Here is a 21,964-nt window from a genome sequence, read left to right as displayed (position 1 = left end):
GCCTAGGGAAAAGGTGCACCCAGTCCTGCCCAATCATGTTCAGTTCTCTAACTACAAGCATAAAATATATTTAGTTGGATTTTTCCCTAAAAAGCGGCTAATCTGAAAATAAGCCACTGAATTCTATTAAGCCACCGTTCGGTAACTAGCTGTTTGATTAAATTTAACCTGCTTTTCTTTGTACCACAGTAGAGACAGCTTAAATATCTTTTGAGACAGTATTTTTCAGGGGTTGGTTTAATTTCTAATCAAACTCTGAAGGGGCCTTTGGGCTTCAGAAAATTTAAAACTATAGAATTACGTTGTTCTTTCCTCGGGGCAATTAACTGGGCAAATTCTTTGCATTCCATTTGAAGCTTACCAGCTCCTGCATTTTAGCTAAAGTTTCATTTCTCGCTCAGCGGTTGAAAACCTATCTCTTTGTGCAACAGAAACCAAGTATGAACCTCAGGCATACTGAGCTGAACGGGCCTTGGCGCCATCCCCAAACGCTGATGTACAGAAGATCCCAGTTTCACTCTTCTCCCTTTCATAAGCTCTGAAAGGAAGTGTAGGAAGTATGCCAAGTTGTTATTCAACTCTAGTATTTAATCAAGCATTACCTGGCCACTTCTGAAATTCTCCAGCTTCTAAAGTGAGAGTAAAAGCAGAGAGCACACAGGGTGGAAACTACTTAATCGAGAAGGCTCCTAGGATAAATGGCCATTCTCAGGCCCCAGTTCCTCTCTAAACTACTGAAAGTCAGCAAGAAACCGAATCTCAGTCATGATGATGATTTTTCACGTAACACCTCACAGCGTTCTCAGGGATTCCAATACATACTAATTCACTCTGTGTTAGGTAGGACTTTCTTAAACAATTTCAGTGGACCTCAGAATAGATGCCTCACTACTGACCCGGCTACATTTTCTCTACTTAGGCTTTAAGTACACACATAGGGTACAGTACAGAAACTATAGTACAGAAACATTGTTTATGATTCAAGAGAATGTGGGGCTGGCACAGAGCAACAAGTGCAGGGCATGACTTGTTTGGTTTCCTCACCTGCAAGGAGCGGGGACCCAGCACATGTCAGAAATTCCTGCTATACCAGATGACTTTGCCAAAATCTTTGTCCTTTTTTTTCACTTGGCTGGGGGAAATGATGCCCCATGTTTTGCTACCACTCACGAGAGAGTAATACCTTGTCCCAAAGCTAAAACGATCAACCTATGAAAACTGGAGGGCTGGGCTTTTGTTGTTGTTGTTAAAGGCCTGGATGAGGTGATATCTTAATGCTTACAGCTGAGAAGCAGGTCAGTCAGGTTCCTGGGCGCTCTGTTACACAAGCAAGATACAGCCAGCCCCACCTAATTTTGTTTCCCTGGCACCCTCCTGCTCAGTGCGACATTGTCACACTTAACCCATCTGTTTTCTCTAATGCACGACAGATTGCTTTCAGACAGGACAACTGTGATATTTCAGTTCCTGATTGTAAATACCTCCTAAGCCTGAAGGTAAGTGTGTGATGGGTACTTAGGTCTCTCTCTTTCTCTCTTTCACTCTCCACTCTCTCTCTTCCTTATTTACTAAAGAGAATCACAGTGGTCTCAACTTTTGAAAGAACAGCATGGCAAGTAGCTACGGCAATCCTTGTAAAGACAAGTAGTTGTTTTATTAAGTAATTACCTTCCAAATGAGTATTTGCACTCTTAAATAAGTTAGCTTTAAAAATTACTGCTAAATTTGCTAGATTACGGAACCAGCAGAAGAGTTAAATAAAAGCCTTATTTAAAACATACGTGACTGTGAAATAGAATTTCCTTAAGTCAGATCTTAGTAAAGGTTTCAAAATGTTTAAAGTGGAAGCGGCAGCATGAATATAAATTGAATCTTAGATTTAAATTATGCATTTGTGCTGAAAGGTTTTTGCTTTAAGTGTTAGAGGTTTTTGCTTTAAGTATTAGAATAGTTTTGGAAAAAAATCCTCTAATAAAATAGATTAGAAGCTTCTATACATCTTTTTCAAATGTTTTCTTAATTACAAAGTTGGCAAACTATTGTACAGTACATATAATTATTTAGCATATGTGTACATGTCTAACTTTCACTGGAAATCTAAAAGGTTACATCAGTTACTACAGAAAACATCCTATGAAATGAAAATGTGGTAAAGTTTCTGAAAATTATTTTCATTTTGTGGCTATATAAGCCTCTTTTTGTATTAAAAGGATGCTGATTTCCATTTATGTACTTTCTATTTAATCTATAGAGGCTGCTCCTATAGACATTAAAGTATGATACAGAAGGCTGGAAACCCTATGCTTGAAAATTTCAATCTAGAACATTTCTTTCAGAGAAACATTCTTTCTTTCAAAGCTTGACACCATCAGTAATTATTTAAGTATTGGAGTTCACTACTGAAAACCCCTAAGGTAGTGGGTCGTATGACAAATTCTACATTTTTCCTGTGTTTCTGTAGCCTAAGTCTTTAGCCAGAATAATGTTCCCAAACTTCTGAATTTTTTTTTTTTCTTGAAAGAAAGTCAGGTTTTTCTTTTTTATTTTTTCTTTCTTTTTACATCAAATAAAAGTAAAATGAGAGGCCTAAGTTTCTCAGGCACAATCCTTTTTCTAGTTGATTACCCTTCCAAAACCCTCATAAAAGAGGCATTTTTAGAAGGACGTCTAAAGTCCTCATTTATTGTTGTTCTTGCATTTAGGAAACTAAAAATACTTTTTCCAACATTGGAAAAAGCCACTCAGAGTAACACTCAAGTTCTTCCTGAGATGTTAGTTACATGGCAGACAGAGTTTTCTTTAGAGAGACAAACAAAACCCATCTGTCTTAATTTGTAGCCTAAGATCTGTAAGAATGATCAAATGCAACTTGGAGAAAAGGCAGCCCCATGTATACTCATCAGTGATTTTACTATAGAAGCATGTTTTATATTATGCCTGCAGTGTACCTGAACTGATGATTCTATTTAGGATTTCTGATTTTGATTCTGTTTGGAATGACTAGCATTTCTTTGCCCTTACATGGGTTAATTACCTGACATAAACCAGGACATCTCCTTATTTCCAAAGCTTGGTGTAAAATAAGTATGACTCACGATTTCAACATAGAGCCTGGACAGAATAATGACTTTATGCATTTAAGAGGAAGCAAAAATATGAACAGTGAATGTGGGTTTGCTTCCCTTACTGGCCAGAGGTGTTTTCTGTTTTTTCTCATCACCTTCTGCAGCCCTCCATACAAAAGTAGTAATGTGAAACCACTTTCAGTGCCAATAACAAAGAAGGCGAAAGTCGTGTTCATTCTCTCTGTGTAGAGGAGTTGTTTAAAAACAGTGACACTATGAAAGTATATTTTAAAACTAGTGAAATTTTAGAAACAGAAAAAATTTAATACATACAGGAAAGTTTAGAATCCTAAGGTATCACAAAGGAACTGGAAATCCTCCTTTCTTTCTCTGTTCACTTTATAGTAATTCTACCCTTAGAAGTTTTTCGAGTTTGTGATGATCCTAAACCTGTTTCTATTTTATAACTTCAAAATTCCTCTTAGGAGTTACCACCCAGATGCAAAAAGAGGCAAAGGTCAGGAGGTGAAATCATGTTATCGGGTTCTCCTGATTTCTCTCCCTCTGCAATTCTACTTTTCTTTCATCCCACCTTCTGTCTGCCCCCACAGTGCACCTGGCTGACAGATGAACTTGGGCGCACTCAGGCATACCATCTATAATCCATCATCATTTCAGCTTTATAAAACAAGTATATAGCATAGAGTTAGATATTTGAACTCCAGAGATGGAGAAAGGCTAAAGGAAAGCACACCAAAAAATAAAACATATATAGATTTCATTTGTTGCCCTCTGGAGTTGCTGTCCCACCTCTATTAGGTTTTTGTCCCTTGCAAAGCGCTTTGTTCAGTTAGCATGAGGTCAAACTTAGGCCAAATCTCCTGGACCTTACTCCAGCAAAATTTCATGGTGGGGTTCTGAATAACGATGACTTCAATTTCTGGCTGCTTTTACGACTTTAAGATGAAAGGGGCCTGAGTAAGTGGCGTAACCTGGTTCTCCTAGAAGCTGGGCAGCAGAGGCAAACTTGTTCCCTACTGCAATGTCAGGACAATCTGTCTTCACAAAAGCCTTATCTATAACTGTATCAATTTCTGAATAAACTGTAAATATTTAATAGTATTCACAACATACTGAACTACCCCTCTCTTCCCTTTCTCTCCTTTTCCTGGGAGATAAATTATAGGCAGTAACAGAGTGCTGGGCAGGTTTGGGGTGTTGATACCCTAGGTTTTCAAGTTACAATCAAAAGCTGGGTAAAGGAATGAGAGATCCCCTTGGTGATTCAATGTCACAGGCAAGGTGAAACAGGAACAGCAGAATTCACTTTATTGACTCTTGATATGTAGATTTTCACTACAGGCAGGGAATGAAAGCTCAATGCCATGTCTCTCATATCATATTATAAGAAAAATAGAAGAACAGCTAAGGACATTTTTCCCCCCACTGGTGACCACTTTATTAGGAAGAGAAAAATAGCAAAACAACTAGATATAGAGAAAATAAATCAAATGCCATAATAATGTTGAAAATAGTGGCCAAGTACGGTTTACAAATTAGATCACTTGCAGAAGATAATCAAATGGACCGTTATGTTTGCTGTAAACTTTGCAGAGTTCACGGGAGAGAGATGTTTCTAAAAAGGTACACGTAACTATTTTTAAACTAAAATGAATTATATTTTAAACGTGCTAGGTGAGGCATCAGTTTAAGTAAATATTGGTCAACTACAGGTGCCAGAGATAATCATTCATGCTTTGTAAATGCTCATCTGTAAACTCCATGGTAAAGATATCCATCTAGAAACCATAATAGACAGTTGTTGTGATTTTCTTATATTAGAGCAAAAGCATATTTAGTGTATTTAATGGGTTCTCTGAAGACAGACAGACTTATATTCTCAGTGTTTTGTAAAAATGGGATTATAAACTGCTCTGGTTAAAATCATTAAATTTGGAGAGGCTGTATTAAAAAAAAAACAAACAAACTAATGGTAGAAAGAAGTTCTAAAAAGCAGCTGTGTACCAAATTCTATATTCCTCTGCAACTTATGTTACAAAGATGAATATTGACTAGCTTTAAATCAGACATGTCAAGGTTTGAATCCAAATCCAATCTCTCAGTTACTAGCTATGTGTCCTTGGACACATTACTGACATTATTCATGTCCCACTTAATCATCTGTAAAGTGGGATTAATAAGCCCTTCATCATTTGTTTATTTTTGATTAGCATTAAATAGAAAACATGTAAAGCAGCTGATATAACAAATGCATAATAGTAATATACTTTCCAGTTCCGTTAAACAGTTTTAGAACAATCTAAATGTCCTAGTTGTCACAGAAAAGTGAATGAAATAACAATAAGCAGAATGATCACAAATACCAACACCTACGTAATCACAATCAGGTTGAGAAATAGAGTATCACCAGCACACAAGGTCCTTCCATGCTCCAGCCAATCAATTCTGTCTGTTTCCTTCCAGTAATAAAGCACTTTCCCGATTTGTAGCAATGTAGTTTTGTGCCTGTTTTTGAACTTTATATACTGAAATCACACAATACAACTGGTGTTTTAAGTGCTGCATTATGTTTGTGATAATCATCCATGTCGTTGCATGCAGCTCTAGCTCATCAATTTTCACAATCTGAATACACCCCAGTTTATTATCCAATCTGTTACTAATGAACACTTAGGTTTGAGGCTCTTATAAATAATGCCACTATGAACGTCCTCATATGTCTGCCTGCTTTTCTTTTTAAGTAGGGTTTTCTTAAGTGATAACCATAGGGCATGGAAGATACAATATGTCTACAGTTCTGGAAGTGCATGGTTATGAAATTGCTTGCTAAAAGCTTTTAAAGAGAACTATCAGACTTTGAAGATAATTATCATATATTATAGATATATTTACGTTGTACCATATGTGAAAAATCATTATGTTAAAGGGGACTTGGTACTTGAAACCAACACATAACTAGTGGGAGTGTTTAGAAGCTCTGTAGACCCTAATGACACATCAACAAGGTTGAAAATATTTGTAAAATTTTAGAGAGCTGTTGAGAAAAGGCACACAATAAAAGAACTAAGTAACAGCAGTTGTACCTCCTCCCTTTTCCTCTCTCAGGCAGCATGGAGGCTTTCAGTGAAAAATAAGGTTCAATTCAAATAACATGAAATTAGTACTCAGATTTTATTGCTTGAGAAATAAAAGTCTAATTTTTTAAAAAAGTAAATTTTCCAGTAAAAGCACTTCAAATTTTAGCTTCTTATGAGATTGGAGTCAGTTTAAATATTGCCTCTTCCATCTACCAGCTTCTGTTACTAGCCATTGTAAACTTCAGTTTCTTCATCTGCAAAATGGACATAATACAATCTATTCTTGCCACATCAAGGGATTGTATCAAATAAGATGATACTGTAAACTTTGTAACCAAAAAGATGCTGTAGATATATTATTATATTTGAATATTAAATGGAGGTTAGCATCTATTAAGTGTTTACTTTAGGCTAGATATTGCTTAGAGTGCTGCTACCTAAGTCAGCCCATTCAGTCATCAGAACAACACTCTGAAGTTAGTTTATTATAATGATTAAAAAGCAACTGCTTATTATGATGATTATTTTTCATGAGTTATTTGTATCAGAAGCCAGAATTTTAATATAAATCTGATTTCAAAACATTTTTCTATATCACCCTATTTATGAATTCTGGTACTTTCACACTTAGGAGCCTGGATTGGCGATCAGGACCCAATCTGCAATTATCTAGCATATTTTTCCACACACACACCCAAACATGTTCTTCTTTTATAAAATAAGAGAATAAGATTAAAGAATATCCTTAAATCTAGAAGACTTCTGAATCTCCCCAATTAGGGATTAAGTAGCAAGAAGGACATCATGAAGTGAAAAGTATTGTGGAAAAGGGATACATTCAAATTCAAGTAATTCAAACTCGATACTAATAAAATGTATTCAGGGGTATTCTTGACTGACTCACTTTAAAAAACCTAATATATGGTGCATTTAATGTATAATCAGTAATGTCATTTTCATAATAAATATTTCAAATGACATCTTTATAAAGAATGTGTTTTCTTAAATAGATTGAAGAAATCAGCCAGCTCTACATGGTCTATATTTACAATATTTTAAAAATTTTACTTAACAGCTCATATACATGTTTTAAATATATGTGTGTGAGTGGGTGGGTGTTTATGGTTTTCTTCCACCTTTTCCCAAGCTAAATGGTCTTTGAAATACCAGTGTATAGCTTGAGAAAATTTTTGCATGGCATTTCCCTAGAAGCAACAAAGGAAGAAAGATTACATGGAAAGTAGTACTCAATGGCACTAGTTTAAGTACATAACCAAAATAAGCAATTTTGGAATAAAAATATGACACTACCATCTCTATATGATGTCTAGATTTTTATTACTTTAAAATATATAGATCCATTTAAAAACTCAGAATATTTTATTAAGGTATTCAAATGATGGTTATTTTCTTTCAGATTCCTTAAAAAAAAAAAAAAACCAATACCAAAGAAGCCTACAATGTTGACCTTAGCCAAAATTCTGTTGATTTCAACTTTGTTTTGTTCACTTCTATCGGGGAGCCATGGAAAAGAAAATCAAGGCATAAACACAACACAGAGCACTGCAGAAGTTTTTAAAACAATGGGAAATAAACCTATTTCTTTGGAAAGTGAAGCAAACTTCAACCCAGATAAAGAAAATATAACCACCTCAACTATCAAGGCGAGTCATTCTCCTCCTTTGAATCTACCAAACAAAAGCCATGGAATAACAGATTTCTCCAGTAACTCGTCAGCAGAGCATTCTTTGGGCAGTCTAAAACCCACACCCACCATTTCCACAAGCCCTCCCTTGATCCATAGCTTTGTTTCTAAATTGCCTTGGAATGCACCTATAGCAGATGAAGATCCTTTGCCCATCTCAGCACATCCCAATGCTACACCTGCTCTGTCTTCAGAAAACTTCAGTTGGTCTTTGGTCAATGACACCGTGAAAACTCCCGATAACAATTCCATTACAGTTAGCATCCTCTCTTCAGAACCAGCTTCTCCATCTGTGACCCCCTTGATAGTGGAACCAAGTGGATGGCTTACCACAAACAGTGATAGCTTCACTGGGTTTACCCCCTATCAAGAAAAAACAACTCTACAGCCTACCTTAAAATTCACCAATAATTCAAAACTCTTTCCAAATACATCAGATCCCCAAAAAGGTAAATATAAATGAATTTAACTTTCCTTTGGTGTGAAACTGAAATTCCAAATAAGTCATGCAGAGTAAGTCTAAGGAATCACCATGCTAGAAAAATAGAGGAGAACACAGTAGCACGAATTTTCTCACTTTTGAGGGATGATCATTATAGTCACTAGAAATAGTGAAGTGGTTTTCGGGCTTCAATGAACATATACTAGTCATTTCTCTTTGGGAGTGTAAGGAGACAATGAGACAAAATGCGAAGTTAGGTTAGTTCAAGAAAAGATGGATACTAAAGCAATGGTATAGTTTTGAGATACTAGGTAACAGTTTTCAATGAATCTTGAGGAGACTACCTGAAATTCCACATGCTCATGTGACTACTATTTAACTGCACATATATACATAATTATATATATGAGCATATATATATAAGCTTATATATATACAACTGAACATATATATGTTCATATGTATGTTTTTTATATATGAGTATATATATATGAGTTTTTAAAAAGTTGAACAAAGTAATGAATTTATAAATTGTCACCATCACAGACAATTTATTATGTGGACATTTTTATGTTTCATCCAAGGATTATGTCAGGCTTTTCCATTTGAAACATAAAAATGGTTTTACGTTTTTCCATAAAATGAAAAAAGATAACTAAGTTTCAATAATTCATTAATGTTTTGTTTTTTCAGATCTAATGTATTTTCCCCCCTTGAAATGTTTTTTTTAATAATTTGTTTTCCTTCAAGAACTCACTTCCAGTGTGGCTTACTTAAGGATTATATTAATAATGTAAAAACCAAATCATATATACAAATTCCTATGTGAATGTTGTTGCCAGTGTGTATGAAAAGTTTTAAATTCTGAAATCTAGGCTTTTTATAACACCATGATCAATATATTGTATATGTACATTTAACTATGATTTTAACATATCTTGTCATTTTAAAAAATACTCCCTCTCTTTTAGTCTATCTAAACCTAATATACATATTGAGAATACTGAGTACTTACTCTTACCATTGCTATTTTATGTAAAAACAAAATTTAGTTAGCTTACTTCTCTTTTATTTCATTACCAATTTTACTGTACTCCAACATGAAAATTAATTTTTTTAGCAATGAGATTTTATATAGAATCAGAGATCCTGCAAGACCCTTTGCTACCTAATTAATGAGTACCTCAAGAAAAGAGAAGAAAAAAAAAAGAGAAATGTACTAAATTTCAGTTCAGAGAACATTTAGTTTATTGAAAATTTAGTCTTCAAATAAGATACTGAGTGAAAATAATAATACAGTGAAATTTTGAACTCCCTTAAGCTCAGGCCTAGACAACTGTTCTTGATATACAAGGCACTGAAGTTATCTTGCCTTGGTTTATTTGTGGTATTTAGAAATAAGCTCTATCAGGATACACTGATTTTTCCTTGTAGTGACTTCTTATTTGTTTTTTCATTTTCTATTACCCACTCACTCCTATTGGCTTTTCACCTTTGAATTATTTATAGAAACAAGTGCAAAGTTCATTTTATCATTAAAGTTCAACACTGATATTAGATCTTAATGGAGTATACACATGGCATTTCAGTGCTATTGATGTTAGTAAGAACAAGACACAGTTATAGAGCTAAGACTTAGAAGTATTTCAATGTAATTAAAAATTAGAAGTGTGGTTTTATCAACAAATACGTTTACCAATATATCCCAAACAGTACTTTATAAAACACATACACACACACACACACACACACACACACACACAAACACATCATTATCTAATTTTTAAATGTTAAACATTCTTTGGTATATAGAAAGTTAACATGTATAGATTTTGATTCTTTGAATAACTATTTTATATTTCTTTAAATGTTTTTTGTCCTGTAGAAAATAGAAATACAGGAATAGTATTCGGGGCCATTTTAGGTGCTATTCTGGGTGTCTCATTGCTTACTCTTGTTGGCTACTTGTTGTGTGGAAAAAGGAAAACGGATTCATTTTCCCATCGGCGACTTTATGACGACAGAAATGAACCAGGTAAAAGCTATTTTCAATACTTCACCTGGGCACAGTGGTTTTAATTAAATGAAGATGTCAATGTACACTGCATTGCCTAGAAGGTAATTCCAAAAGAATTCATATGAATGAATAAACTGAAGACTTATTCTGATCCATCTTCTGTTTATCAAAGAACAAAACCAAAATAATTATAAACCTGTGAGTGAAATTTAAAAAACATTTGAAGTGTTGCTCATTGCATCAAAATTGGTTTTAAATCATAATCCAAGAATCTAAAACATATGTATAAAATTGGAAGATAATGAATGGTAGGACATTAAGAAAAAAATGACCAGTTTGGTTAGCAAGTGACAGCAGAGCTATTCCTTGCCACTGTGAGATCACTTAGTAGCAGTAATTTGAACAAAGATTGATTCTAATTCTGTATAGAAGTTTATACAGAAACAGCAGTCCTCCATTAACCATCTTAATGAGGCTCTAAAACAAAGTATCTAAAAGTTGCATATTTGCACACATAAAGTCACATTGTGCCTTAATTCAGGAATTTTCCACTCACATGATGGAAAAGGCCAACCATAATATCTATGAATGAGAAATATGTATACTAAAAATAAAATTGTCAGTTTGTGCTTTAATAATATAATATCGATTTGATATTTGATTTCATGTTTGGTTCATCTGTAGTTTTATACTTCAGGGAAAAAAAAAAAAACTGTCTTCTGGTTTGCACAAGGGATTCTTGTCACCATAACAAATAGTTAAATGCTTCTGGAGAGTCCCATTGATGAAGTCTTACTGAATCTGAGTTTCAATGAGTTCAGATATGACTGATATATTTCTCATATTCTGAACCAAATCTGTTAATTATAAATGTAACTGAATTCTGATTATGGGTTTCTAGGAACTAATATAAAACAAAAAGTACCATTTTTCAAAATTAAAGGATAGGATTTATAATAGTGGTTTTCAATCCAGTTTTTAACCTTAGAATCTTGTCTTTACATGTAATGTCATGCAAAAACTCAATTTATCAAAAATTGATATAATCTAAGCTGCAGCAATAGAGGCATAAAGGAATAACTCAATCACAACAACTGTTTTGTCCATCAAAAACAGCTTTGAGACACCTCTCCCAAAGACTTAAGGTTCCTTTGTAAACAGATGGCTAAAGGAATAAGTAGATAAGCAAATGATGATACCTAAGTGAAGTTTACTAATTTAATTAATAATTAGTTATTCCTTGTAGTACCTTAAGATACCAAGTGCATGTCCAGTTTTTTTGAAAAATGAATTCAAGATCTTTAGGAAATAATGACTATTTGTTTAAAAAGAAAACTAAATTTCCACATTAACAATCAGAAAACCTCAAGTACATGGTAACTTGAATGGATCAGAAGAAAACATAAGCTCCCACAAATTTCTGTTATCTCCTCCACCTTAAATGGTTTAGCCATCAAGATACTGAGATATTTGGTAAAATAATAACATTAATTTAAAAATTATTGACTTCACTTAAAAAATTTTACACCAGAAGTGACAAATTCTGAACATATTGACAAGGCTTTGAAATCATCAGATTCAAAAGTCAATGAGGCATTGTCTACACTTCCTTATACAAGGTATTGATATAGTATAGTGGTCTCTTCTTCAGTTCCTTTACTTTGAGTCCATCAACAGTAAAATTTTGGAAGTAAAACTGTACTCTTAATCTTATAAAAAAATGAAGCGTGAAAAACATCTACTTATTTAAAATTTTAAAACTAAAATCTAAAAAGCCCATATAAAACTCTACTTATTTTCTCATCTAGAATAATTCCTATACTTTGGTGGATGTCTGAACGTGAATCTCTCAGAGTATCACTGTGAAACAATATTATTTTGTTACTTTTTTAGTTCTGCGATTAGACAATGCACCGGAACCTTATGATGTGAGTTTTGGGAATTCTAGCTACTACAATCCAAATCTGAATGATTCAGCCATGCCAGAAAGTCAAGAAAATGCACGTGATGGCATTCCTATGGATGACATACCTCCACTTCGTACTTCTGTATAGAACTAAAAGGAAAAAGGCGTCAAACAGCAAGTGTCATCTACATCCTAGCCTTTTGACAAATTCATCTTTCAGAAGGTTAAACAAAATTACTGTCATGTGGATTTTGCCAAGGAGAATCATAAAAGCAGGAGACCAGTAGCAGAAATGTAGACAGGATGTATCATCCAAAGATTTTCTTTCTTACAATTTTTGGCCATCCTGAGGCATTTACTAAGTAGCCTTAATTTGTATTTTAGTATTATTTTCTTAGTAGAAAATATTTGTGGAATCAGATAAAACTGAAAGATTTCACCATTACAGTCCTGCCTGATAATTTCATAATAAAAATTATTCCACCATGAAATTCTAAAACACTGAAGTTGACTCTTTACTGCTCTGTCTGCAGCCCTAGTGCCATAGTTCAAGATTACATTTTCTTAAATGAAAATTGAAAGGGTGCTTTTTAAAGAAAATTTGACTTAAAGCTAAAAAGAGGATATAGCCCAGAGTTTCTGTTACTGGGAAACTGAGGCAATAGAAATTAGAGACCTTATTCTAGTACATTATAATTTTCTAGATCAGCACACACATGATCAGCCCCTTGAGTTGCCAAGCTGACAATGACTGCACTCAACGGGGCCATGGCAGGAAAGCTGACCCTACCCAGGAACGTAATAGCTTCTTTAAAAGTCTTCAAAGGTCTTGGGAATTTTAACTTGTCTTAATATAACTTAGGCTTCAATTATTTAGGTGCCTTAAAAACTCAATGAGAATCGTGGTTAAAAAAAAAAAAAAAAAAGTTAACCAAAGAATATACCTGTACATAATTTGTACAGTTTTAAGTTGTTAGATAGGAACTAGATTTCTTATATTAGACATTATTGCTCAATCATAATGGAATAGATTCTGCATCTTTAAATGTATGAACTATAAGGTTAAAAAAGATGAATGGAAATATCAAACAACTTTTTACTGAGCATCAGTTTCATAAGCAATAATAGAAGATTAATTTGGATTCTAGTATGTTTCAGTTTGTTTTTAATTACCACCTCCCTTTCATAGAAAAAGTATGTTCCTTGATGTAGGAAAGTCTAGGTTTTAGAGATTAGAGATGAGATCAAGAGTTAAATTCCTAAAGAAGCAGTGAATGTACGAAGAGAGCAAACAAAGCAAGTACCAACCTAGAGGCTTTATTTTTGAATTGATTCATGGTGTGTGTGTGTGTGCACACGTGCGTGTGTGTGTGTGTAGAAACACAGAAACAGCTTCAGAAAATAAGTGATAGAAAGTAATGTAGAAAGTACTTACCCCATATTGCCATAAAAATAGCAAAGAAGACTGTCCCTCCATTATCAAACAAATATGTCACCTGAGGAGAAAACAGAAATATTAGTCATGCAAATTGATTATAATAATCCAGTGAATACTGTTTGCACTCAGGTATTATGATTTTTTTCTCAAATAGAATCATATTATTTTATAGTATGGAAATGTTATATATGAAATCCTTTCATGGGTCCTGCATCAATTTCACACGATTTTTCTCACGGGGAGAGGTAAAGAAACAACATTAGCCCTCTTCTCTCCTCTCTTGATTCCCTTTATACCCCACCATCATTTCTAATTATAAAAAATTCTACCATCCTATGGAAGTATTTGTGGGTCACAGATTGTCAAACTACAATGAAAGTTGTATGAAATTAGTTTTTCAGGTGAGGCATTCCTAGTTGCAATTCCTGTTAGCAAAACATCTAGGAGTGGGGAAGTTGGAAAATGCAGGATTCTTCCAGTGAGCCAGCATTTCCAATAGCTAACTCTATTCTCTTAGTCTTTCAAAATGTAGGATGGGTCCAATAATGGCTATAAGATGTAATATATCCCATCTTAATTTGTTTCAAAAGTTTCATAAATCACTGGATACTCATGAAACAAAGTGTTTTATAATCAGATAACTGAAACTTCATAAAGAAGGATGCATAGTTTTATAATGTTATTGAATCAAATTTTAAGGCTTGTAAGTATTGTTTGATTTTAATAAAGTATAAATTCAATTTACCTTTGCTTGTTTGCATTTGCATAATGCCCTCAGTATATATGTAACTTAGTGAGAGAAATTAAACTAACACAGTGAAGGCAAAAAATGTTCGGCCAGCACAAAAATTCTATAGAAACTATAGAGAAAATAGGGGCATTGTCCTCACAGAAGGGTAAGGACAATCATGGGCTAAAGTACAGTATTATAAGGAAAGTTGGAATGGAATTGTGTCCTTGCTCAATCTGACATCCAGAGGGTGCTCAATGAGAGCATTAAAATAACAGTAATGTATATTTCAGTTATAACATCTGGAACACACTGCAAAATATACGTAAAGCAAGTCATCATAAAACGTATTTTTCTATAGTGTGGCATTATTGATAATATCATCATAGAAAAGAAGTGCTCCCTTTGAAGGTTGGTGGATAGGTGCAAAATGTCCCATATGGCTCTAAAATTCATTGTTGGTTAAGGCATGGTATTTCTAAAAAATAATATCAAAATTGGTTTTCAAAACAATCATCAGTGTACTTTTATATCAGGAGAGAAAAGGATCATAAAGAAATTATCCCACAGAGCTCATAAAATTATACCCAGCAGGGAATCAAGAATTTTTTTTTTCTCAAGACGTCCAACAGAGACACCTGAGGCTGCTGAACAGTTGAACAGCTGTCTGTTTTCCTTTGTAAACCAACATCATACAGGAAACAGTCTCTTAAGAGTGTTAGAACAGACTGTGGGGATTTAAAGGTCACCAAGAAATAATGGCTCTCCCCTGCTCTAGAAATAGCCATGCTTTTAGAAAAGTGGCAAATAAAAAACCATCCTTAGTAACAATTGTGTTGCATGAACTTGTCATGGTTTGTGTAGTATTTTCCTTTAAAGTGCTTCTCAATTTTTTTCTTACTGGGTTTGCTAATAAATCTTTCAGGCATTTTAAGTCAATAAATTTAAACATTAACAGTTTAGAAACACCTTCATGAGATAAAGTTGGAGTACATGTAATATTCTTGTAATGTGGGGTTACATACATCTAATGAGAGATAAAGCTAGAAGGAGCATTAGAGAAGACTTCAGAACTTGCTCTAAGGAAGAGTACAACCATGTTTAATCATGTGTTAGATTTACCAAGCTATTACACATGGGATGTATTATGATATGGGAGATCATAGAGACAACAAGAACAGCTCGAAGTCGGTGGTTATAGCTTGAGGTGTTAAGGGCTTTATTTAGGGTGCTGACATATGAGCTGCTGAATGAAAATGGGAAAAAGAGCGAAGGAAGAGTCAAGCTTACTGTGAAATGGCTCAAGTTTAGATCACGGGTGATTGACAGGAGAATTAAGTGATAAGCAGCGTTCTGTCTAATAGGATAAGAACACTTATTATATTGAAGAAACCCCAAATAAAATATTGAGAAAATTCCATAAGCAGCATAGAAGATTTTTCTAAAAGCAAAAAGAATCTTGTCCTCCATATATGATTACATATGTAATACATGAAATTACTCTATTAGAAAAACAGCTTGCCTTTATGAATGGAGGGTCCATGGCAAGCATTATGGTCAACACTGTTAATGTGACTAGGCATAACATATAAAGGTCACAAACTTAGCTTCAAAGCTTGATTTAAGTACACATTGTCCAATTTCTTTGACACCTGATTTCTCTTGAAGAGCTGAGTGTGGCTACAAATCAAAAAATGTGGGTACTGTTAAAGAGATAGCTTTCTTATTAGGTTGGAAGCTGAAAGTTTATGTTTTCTGCATTATACCTGCTGGGTCTTGCTCTAAAATTGTTTTATAAGTTCAGAAAAACATAAGGCTCTGAAAAATGCCACTTATATCCCACTGAAGTCCCTCCAGGATAAGGAGAACAAGGTGACTCCTTGGCAGATTCAACCATGTACGCAGAGCTATTACTGGAGACTTGGAGGGCAGGGAGTCAGAATTGAAGCTGGAGGTCACGCCCTTTCACTTCCTCATTGCTTAACTCTTGGGCAGGGTGAAACCTGAATAACCATTTCATTTGCTGGACCTGAGCAGAAGCTACATACAAAATAGGTATTCATCAGACTATTCTCCACGTATCTTTAAAAAATTTGGTCCTAGAAATTAGAGTCACCTGAGGAGCTTGTTAACATAGAGAGTTTTAGGCCTCACCCTTGACCAGTTGATTCTAAATTTCAGGAAGTGGGGTCCAGAAACCTGCTTTATCACAAATGTTCGAGATGATCAGATGTACAGTCTTATACATACTCTTCTTCTTTTCAATGAAGTTTCTTAAAAAGAACAGCTTCTCTCCTGCTTCTGTTGTAACCTCAAATCAGTATACAGCCTGAGGTTCATACTGGGTATTGAGTAAATGTTTGTTAAACAAGTTTTTCTTTAGGAAAATTACTATGAATAAGACTTAATTTCAAGGGGTTGGGTCATTTTTTAATTATATGAAAAACAGCTTAGGACCTTCTAGCTAATTATTTCACCTTAGATGAGAATTCCTAGCATCATAGGGTTTGACAACGTAGTGTCAGTGCAAATATCACGAAATTACTTAATTGCAAAAATGTCCTAATTTCAATTCTTTTAAGTACTAAAATAAAAGTAGTCATGAAAGGAAACATTAATGTACTTAAATATTAATATTTATCATATGATAGGACCAGTTATTTTCATGCAGACATATCACAGAAATTATAAAGGGGAATAATTACATGTACACACGTCCTTTTCAATATAAAATGGAAAATTTGATTTCCTTTTATTTGTCACAAGCAGTAATGGATTCTGTAAGGAACTGAATTGAGAACTCCCTAGATCACGTGTCCAGGTGATTTTGCTTCTAGATGATCCTAGATTTGTTGGCTTGTACCTTTCGCAAAAATCTGCTCCCTTATATCTGATTCTACCCATCGAAAAATTATGAGATATTTAAATATGAAAATTTATAGTAAAATAGATTGTTGATTTCCATCCAGTAAGGGAAGAGGAACTCTTATTTTTAAGGTATAAAACAAGTAGCTACATTTTATCTTAGAGGAACAAATAAAAGACATTTCATCCTAGTGGGTTGTATTTCTTACATTCTTCCACGAGGCAATATTCTCCTTTGCAAGCTAACTTTTCCACTTTCTTATACAAGTTATTAAGTGAATTCTTTGTGAGTCATCCCTGTCCTTAAAGTACCTTTCTCTGTTGAGAAAAGAAGAGATGTATTTACTGCACGATGACAAAAGCACCCTAGATGTAGTGTTTCCTTGGACGGCTTCCTCACTTTATCACTCTGCCATATGTGGATATTTCTTGTCTTCAGTGTTAAAATAATGCCAGTGTGTGTTATTAGATATGTCCAAGTGAAAGAAGAAGTATCTGGATATTTTTGGCGTTTCTACGCTGTTATATGTCTAAAATACATAGGCTAGGAGAGAGACATATGTATATACATATAATAACTCTTAACACACTTGGTTCTAGCAAAAAGTGATGAGAAAATGCTGCCTCCAAACAAGATAACCATGTTTCTAAGTTCCTATCATCTTTATGGAACATTTAAAAGAATGAAAAACTAAACATTTATTCTGAAATTAAAGTATAAACAAAACAGACTTTAACTTTACTAAGTTATGTTCTTGTAGTAAGGACACTGAGTGGCTTTGGATTTTGCACCCAGCCTTGTCAAAGTTAATTGTATGGAGATCTCCACTTCTGGAAATGATGGAGTAAGAGGGATTGATTTTATCCCTATGCTGGAAACACCCCCAAAATGCACAAAATGTATAAAACAACAGATTACAAGATGGTAGACATCAGGCAACAAAGGGCAATGAGAGACAGAAAATGAACAACATTCACTTTATTACTACTCAGATTACTGCCTTAAAGAGTTCTCAGCGTGTAGAAAAGAACAACCTAGGCAGTACCCAGTGAGCATGTATGCAAGGAAACCATCTGTTAAGGAAAGTGCCATTTGAGAGACTGGAGTCAGGAATAGTGCCTGTTCCCATCAGCCACTGGGAACCCTCATTATGCACAGTGACTTGGGTAGCGTACACAGAAAGAGCTTTAGAATTGTTAAAATTCATAAAGATTGACCACACTGAGGCTCGGTGACTACACAGAAAACTGGAATTGTCATATACCATGGGTGGGTATGTAAAAGGTATAAATACATAGGAACGGTTTTGTTTAGCAGGGTTTTCATAGGCTAACCATATACCTACCATGTGATCTAACCAGTCTACTCCTAGGTATTTACCCAAGAGAAATGATAGCATTTGTCCATACAAGGGCTTGTAGATGAGTGTTAATAGAAAACTTGTTTAAAATAGGTAACAATTTGAAACAATCAAAAATTTTGATAATACGTAAAGAAATAAATAGTATAGATATTATGGAATAATGTTCAGCAATAAAAATGATCTATTGATAAATGCTACATTATGAATGAATCTCAATAAATATGCTGTGTGAAAGAAGTCAGAAGAAAATACATAAATACATGATTCAATTTACACAAGAATCTAGAAAATACAAATGTATGATACAAAGCAGTCGGCTGCTAGAGCACAGGGGAAGGTCAGGGAGGCAGAGATTAAAAGGGCGTGAAGAAAATGCTGGAGATGATACGTTCATTATCTTGATTATGCTAATGGTTTCACAGGTGCACGCATATAGCAAAATGTATCAATTCATACACTTTAAATAGGTATATTTCATTACATGTTAATTATACTTCTATAAAACTGTTTTACAAACAAAAATAATAATGTAGAATTCAGTGTTTCTTAAACTTGGAGGAACACTGAAATCACCCTGGAAAATCTGAAATATACCGGTATCTATGTTCCAATCCCAAAGGTTCTGATTTAATTGCTCTGGGGTTGATCTGAGCTTCAGGAGTTTTAAAAGCCCTTCAGGTAATTCTCATAGACAGCAATATGGGGACTTTTTGAATGTTATTTCATTTTCTCTGTACCAATAGAAGTATTTTAACTTCATAAGTTTTCATGTAACATACAAATTTAGTAAACAGCAATAGAAGTAACTGTTTCCTAAAAGGAATCTAAATATAATTACACGTGGAAGTTTATGTTTATCTACAGTGACAAAAATCAGTTATAAAAACAAAGGGAGACAAAAATGTTCAAATAAAAGTATACTCGCTTTGTAATTACAATAGACTGACATTTTATTCAGTTGTCAATGGCACTTACGATGGTTGAAACTCTTGAGAACACTTAACTTTGACTGGAGGACTTCTTACTGCCTGCTTCTCAGTACCGCTCAGGGAGGAGAATGCGAGGGTACACACTCACCTTGGCATAGATACAGCTGTCGTTGAGTCTCTGCAGGGAGCAGTTCTTGTCACAGAGAGGGCACATAAAGACTTCAGTGGCTTTACAAATTTCTTGGCTTGAGAAAAAAAAAAGAAAAAAACCCCCATAAAAACATAGCATGAAACTGTGACTAGAAATTCACTTCGCCCCTGCAGCAAATCCTGTTGGAAGCAGCAAGGCAGAGAGGAAAAGGAGAAGCAATGGGAATAGTGGGGAGTGGTTGGGCACTGTGGTGTGACTCCAACTCAAACACTTCAGAGTATTTGTGATGCGAAAGTTTTGGTTTGCTTCTTTAATTTTAGAAAATGTTGTCAAGATAATTATAATGGTAACAGGCCATATTTTACACTTGTGTGATATCTGGTGAAACTCTGTCTACAATGACACTTTTATACATGATTTCATGGCACTCAGGATAATCTTGTGAGGTATATATAACTCCAATGGAGCTTTAGCCAAACTCACAGGCTTGGAAGTGGCTGAGCTGGAATCAAACCTATTTGGATTTCTCAAGTCTGTTGATCATACAATTTATAACACCCACTGCAGTACATATTGTTGGTGCAGAATGTTCATTGGAGATTAAAATAATTGCTTTTTTATGTTTGTTTATGGGGGTCTTTTGCAGCGCCTTGACATACACTGTCACAATGACATGCCGTAGTTTATATTTATGTAAATATGTTCTCTATTAGAATGTAACTTTATGACACATCTCTTCAGTTTTATGTCCACTGCCTTTAAAACAATCTCAGCATACATTTTAGATGACTTTGTGACAGCACTAACACATCAGTAACCATTTCCGAAAAGCCTCAAAGACTCACAGCTCTCAGCAACTTATTTGCAGGACGCCTTATGCCCTTTCTTCTCATACATGGCCCTTTCCCATTTAGTATCCCCTGAATTAACTGTCTTTAAATCTTCTTTAGAAATGTTGAGAGGAATTTAAAGGCTTTAGAAAATGTGTCTGGATTCAACCTTTAATACAAGTTTAATTAGCAATGTTTACAGCAAGATTTCTTGTTTTTACACATTTGTAATTGAACTAAAAAAAAAGAATGCGTATGCATTTCAATGTGTATTTCAAGTATGGGAGGTATATAATCTCAAGCCAAAGTGGGGATCCATAGTTAAGTAATAATACCACATAGTGACATAATGCTTTACAGTGGGCAAGATGAATTTATGTTTGTCAAATTGTTTAGTCTTCACTCCAATCTCGGGTAACGGAAATTATCTCCAGTAAAAAGAGAAAAACAATGTTCAATTTAAGGAACTTGCTCAAGGTTATAGAGCTAGCTAGAGGCACCTCGAGGACCCCAAGCTTAAGTTTTCTGATTGTAGATCCAGTTCTCCATCAACTATATCTAAAAGACAGATAAAGTTTGCTTCATAGTTTAAGGGAACTTTTCTATCAAGTAATAATTTATTAATGATCACAATGATGAAATGGGTCTTACATATACTATGGCTCTTCTACTTTCACACTCATCATCTTACTAGTAATCAGGATGTCTACAGAAAGTAGGAGAAAGCAGGTAAAATATACATATTAAAAACCAAAAAGAAAGAGAAGATTATATCTCCTCTTGTGTCAATACCAGTAATTTGTAGGAATAAGAACTATTAACACACTTCGTGAAAAAAATAATTGAAATGAGCTTTTTAACATAATTCATTGTTTCACAAATGATACAATTTGTCCTGCTTTAGAATCTTATACTAAAAAGGTATTGAAGTTTGTTTATATGACATAATCTTTCTCAATTTCCAAATGGGGTCAATCAAAAGCTTAGATTTATTGAAGCACCAAGTCTAGAATTCCAGAATCTTTTTACTGTAGAATCATTTCATTCATTTTCTGAAAGTCACTCAAAGCTCAACTTGATACATGATACACAAAAAACATCACACAACTTTTGACATTTTTTAGTCTAAAATATTTAAGAGTATCACAAGTTTCTTTGACTTTGCTTAACCACTAGAGGAAGGGAGAGCTGTCATCATGAGTGTTTCTTAATTTCTTCTGTAGTACTTGACAATCTAAACAACCACTCAAATTGTGGTTTTCTTTTGTTTTGTATTTATTGCTACATATACACATCAAGTGTGATTCCAAAGAAATCATCATTACTACCAATTAAAGATAAAAGTAGTGAGAAATTTTCCATATTGGGGTGGATGTTTGGACCCACTCACTTGAGGGTCCTCATGCTTCCTTATAATCCAGCTA

General features: G+C 34.3%; 2 protein-coding genes across 7 annotated transcripts in view; one reads left to right on the top strand and one right to left on the bottom strand.

Moving 5' to 3' along the window:
- The window catches only part of ANO3 (anoctamin 3), a 479,469-nt gene that overhangs the window by 91,744 nt on the left and 365,761 nt on the right, over positions 1-21,964 (bottom strand). For all 3 annotated transcript variants that reach the window (XM_011964701.1, XM_011964700.1, XM_011964702.1), the window contains 2 exons: positions 19,708-19,804; positions 13,669-13,729 (listed from right to left, as the gene is read on the bottom strand). In XM_011964701.1, the coding sequence (XP_011820091.1) occupies positions 13,669-13,729; positions 19,708-19,804 (158 nt within the window). The remainder of the gene's footprint in view (positions 1-13,668; positions 13,730-19,707; positions 19,805-21,964) is intronic.
- Positions 1,269-14,415, top strand: MUC15 (mucin 15, cell surface associated). Of its 4 annotated transcripts, XM_011964698.1 has the most exons (5): positions 1,352-1,496; positions 6,380-6,464; positions 7,581-8,317; positions 10,196-10,345; positions 12,221-14,415. In XM_011964698.1, the coding sequence occupies exons 3-5, from the start codon at positions 7,624-7,626 to the stop codon at positions 12,379-12,381; spliced, it is 1,005 nt and encodes a 334-aa protein (XP_011820088.1). In that variant the 5' UTR covers positions 1,352-1,496; positions 6,380-6,464; positions 7,581-7,623; the 3' UTR covers positions 12,382-14,415. The 4 variants fall into 4 exon arrangements, with proteins under 4 accessions (XP_011820087.1, XP_011820088.1, XP_011820086.1 ...); XM_011964697.1 differs by lacking the exon at positions 6,380-6,464 and having other exon boundaries at positions 1,269-1,496; XM_011964696.1 differs by lacking the exon at positions 1,352-1,496 and having other exon boundaries at positions 6,425-6,466; positions 7,570-8,317.

Source organism: Mandrillus leucophaeus, unplaced genomic scaffold (genome assembly GCF_000951045.1).
Source record: "Mandrillus leucophaeus isolate KB7577 unplaced genomic scaffold, Mleu.le_1.0 Scaffold700, whole genome shotgun sequence".
Classification (NCBI taxonomy): Eukaryota; Metazoa; Chordata; class Mammalia; order Primates; family Cercopithecidae; genus Mandrillus; species Mandrillus leucophaeus.
The sequence above is the reverse complement of the archived record's forward strand: the minus strand, read 5'-3'. Positions and strand labels throughout refer to the sequence as shown.